We start from the raw sequence: 2,244 nt of genomic DNA, 5'->3' as shown, positions 1-2,244 counted from the left end.
CGCCCCCCCCCCCCCCCCCCCCCCCCTTGGATTTTCCATTTCACAGACTCCACATCACTTCTCCCGATGTTATGACAAACCCTGGTTGATAAACAGTAAAGCGGGCACCCCCCTGAGGGGATTCGATTATTCCGACTTCCAGCTCCCGAGCACTGAGGTAGAGTATGGTCTCGCAGTCCCGAAGACCTGCCGACAGGCCGGCGTGCCGCTGGCCCGGAGAAGTCCTGCTCCCTTGCCTGTTTTAACGCTTTTCTCGTGGTAGAGCAGCGCTTGTTGGCACCGCTAACGCTCCGACTGTTAGCGTTTTTCATGGGTTTCTAACTCGGATTAAATAAAACATCGACCCTGCGAGCAAAGCACGACTGCTCGCCGTTCGCGCTCACCTGCTTGCGAACCAAGAGAGCGCCGTTTGTCCTCCGGTGCTTTAATAAAAGGGGAATTGCCCCGAGCTTTGGTAGCCTTTAAGCATTGACAAGCAGCCGAGTTTGGCTTTCAAAAAATCGAAACCCAGCAGCCGAGTTGAGACTTGAAAATCAGCTACAGCGCATGCACAGTAACCACGGCGCCTTCGGTTTTAAGAAGCGCTTGTATTTATCACCGTGTGGACGCACGTGTGGCGTGGTCGGCACCGGCACCAGCTTGATACACTCCCAGGAGGAGGAATTCGGGCTGAGACTTTGATCTCCCTAAAGTTCCAGCCTCCTCGTGGACTTCCCTGACCTTGTGAACCGGTGATGGTCGATCTCGGTGCTTCACCGAGTGGTGGTGTGCGCTGGCGAGACAGCCGCGTCTTGCTCGGCGGTGCTTTCACGCAGAAAAGGAATTAATTTTGAAATCATCGGAAGGTCAGGAGCACTCCCCCCAACTGCCCTAAGCTGCCTGCTTGCTGCTCTTAACTTGTTTATAAAATAGGATCGAGGACGAGAACCGAAATCTCTGATGATGAAAATGGCACCTTCACAATCACGCGTTAGCGGGTTTTAATTCCCCCAGCGCCCGAAGGGGAGCCCCCTGCTCGGCTGCCCCTCGCCCCCCGCCCTCTCCCCCACTGCAGCTCCAGTTTCGTGACATTGCAAGATTTCCATGTTTCCCATAAAAACCCACAAAATCTCAGGGGGTGGTGGGAAACCTCTCCAGCTAATTGGGAAATGCCCTCCGGTATTAGGGTACATCTATCCAGGGGTGCGGCTGGGCTGGAGCCCTCCCTGCCCCGGGGGACGGGGACACCACGGGCAGTCGCTTCCCTGCAGCGCTGCCCCGGGCCCAGAGCTTTGGTTGCTCTACAGAAACTGGAGCTGCCCTTTCCAGCTGGATCCAGGCGCCCTCGCCCCACCAGCGCCTTCCCTTTTGCTTCCTTCCGCAGCGGTGGGAGCAGAGCTGCCTGTTGCGCTGCTTTTCCACCCCGCTGTCTGCCTTTGCGACATCTTAAAGGTCAGGGAAAGCACCGTTTCAGGATGCAACCGAAGCGGATTCCCCGTGGTTTGTGTCCTCCTTTGTCGCTGGTGCCTCGGGCGGTGGGCGCACGGACCCTACCCGGGTCCCCTCCCCACCTCGCAGGATCCCGCTGCGCTGATGCCTCCCTACAGCGGGATGCGTTTCTCAAGACACTGCATTGTATTTGACCTTCCAAAATGGTCCTGAGCTGCTTAGATGCCCAAATACCTATTTTTGCAAGATTTCACTTTCTCTGTGGAGCTTTTGAGCCCAGATGATGCCGTCATCCTCCGGACGGATCGCAGCTTTCCTTTGATTTATTTATTTTTTCCCCAACGAAGAGCTGTGCATCAACCTGCGACGCACAAGCTGCCGTTGCCCTCCAAATTTTCAGGATCCGGGCTTTTTTCATGTTTTTTTATCAACCGCTGCTGAAACGCCAGCTCGTGTTCTCCTTGACCGTTAAGATGGGTGTTTCTTAAATGTCAAAATCTTTTGATACTGATTCTCGGATGTGATCTGGGCCCGTTACGGCCCCGGCAACACCTAAAAGATGCTCTCTGTGTGTGTGTGCTTCCTCCCAAGGTGACCCCCTCCCCAGGCAGCAAGCTGAAGCGACCCACCTTCCACTCCAGCCGAACCTCCCTGGCTGGGGACACCAGTAACAGCTCCTCACCAGTCTCTACAGGTGCCAAAACCAGTCGGGCAGGTAAGTTGGGTGCAAAGACCAAAAAACTCCTCCTGCTGCTCTTCCTCCTTGGTGGCTTGGATTGGCAGAGAAAATATAAAATGTTTCGGGAACCCGCAGCG

At 55.4% G+C, this 2,244-nt stretch overlaps 1 protein-coding gene across 1 annotated transcript in view; it reads left to right on the top strand.

Moving 5' to 3' along the window:
- Nucleotides 1-2,244, top strand: part of MACF1 (microtubule actin crosslinking factor 1) — a 119,590-nt gene that overhangs the window by 116,286 nt on the left and 1,060 nt on the right. The window contains 1 exon segment of the mRNA XM_035904031.1: nucleotides 2,020-2,238. Within this exon segment, the coding sequence (XP_035759924.1) occupies nucleotides 2,020-2,238 (219 nt within the window).

Source organism: Egretta garzetta, unplaced genomic scaffold, assembly GCF_000687185.1.
Source record: "Egretta garzetta isolate BGI_Z169 unplaced genomic scaffold, ASM68718v1 scaffold101, whole genome shotgun sequence".
NCBI classification, from domain to species: Eukaryota; Metazoa; Chordata; class Aves; order Pelecaniformes; family Ardeidae; genus Egretta; species Egretta garzetta.
This window is presented reverse-complemented; position numbering and strand designations above follow the sequence as displayed.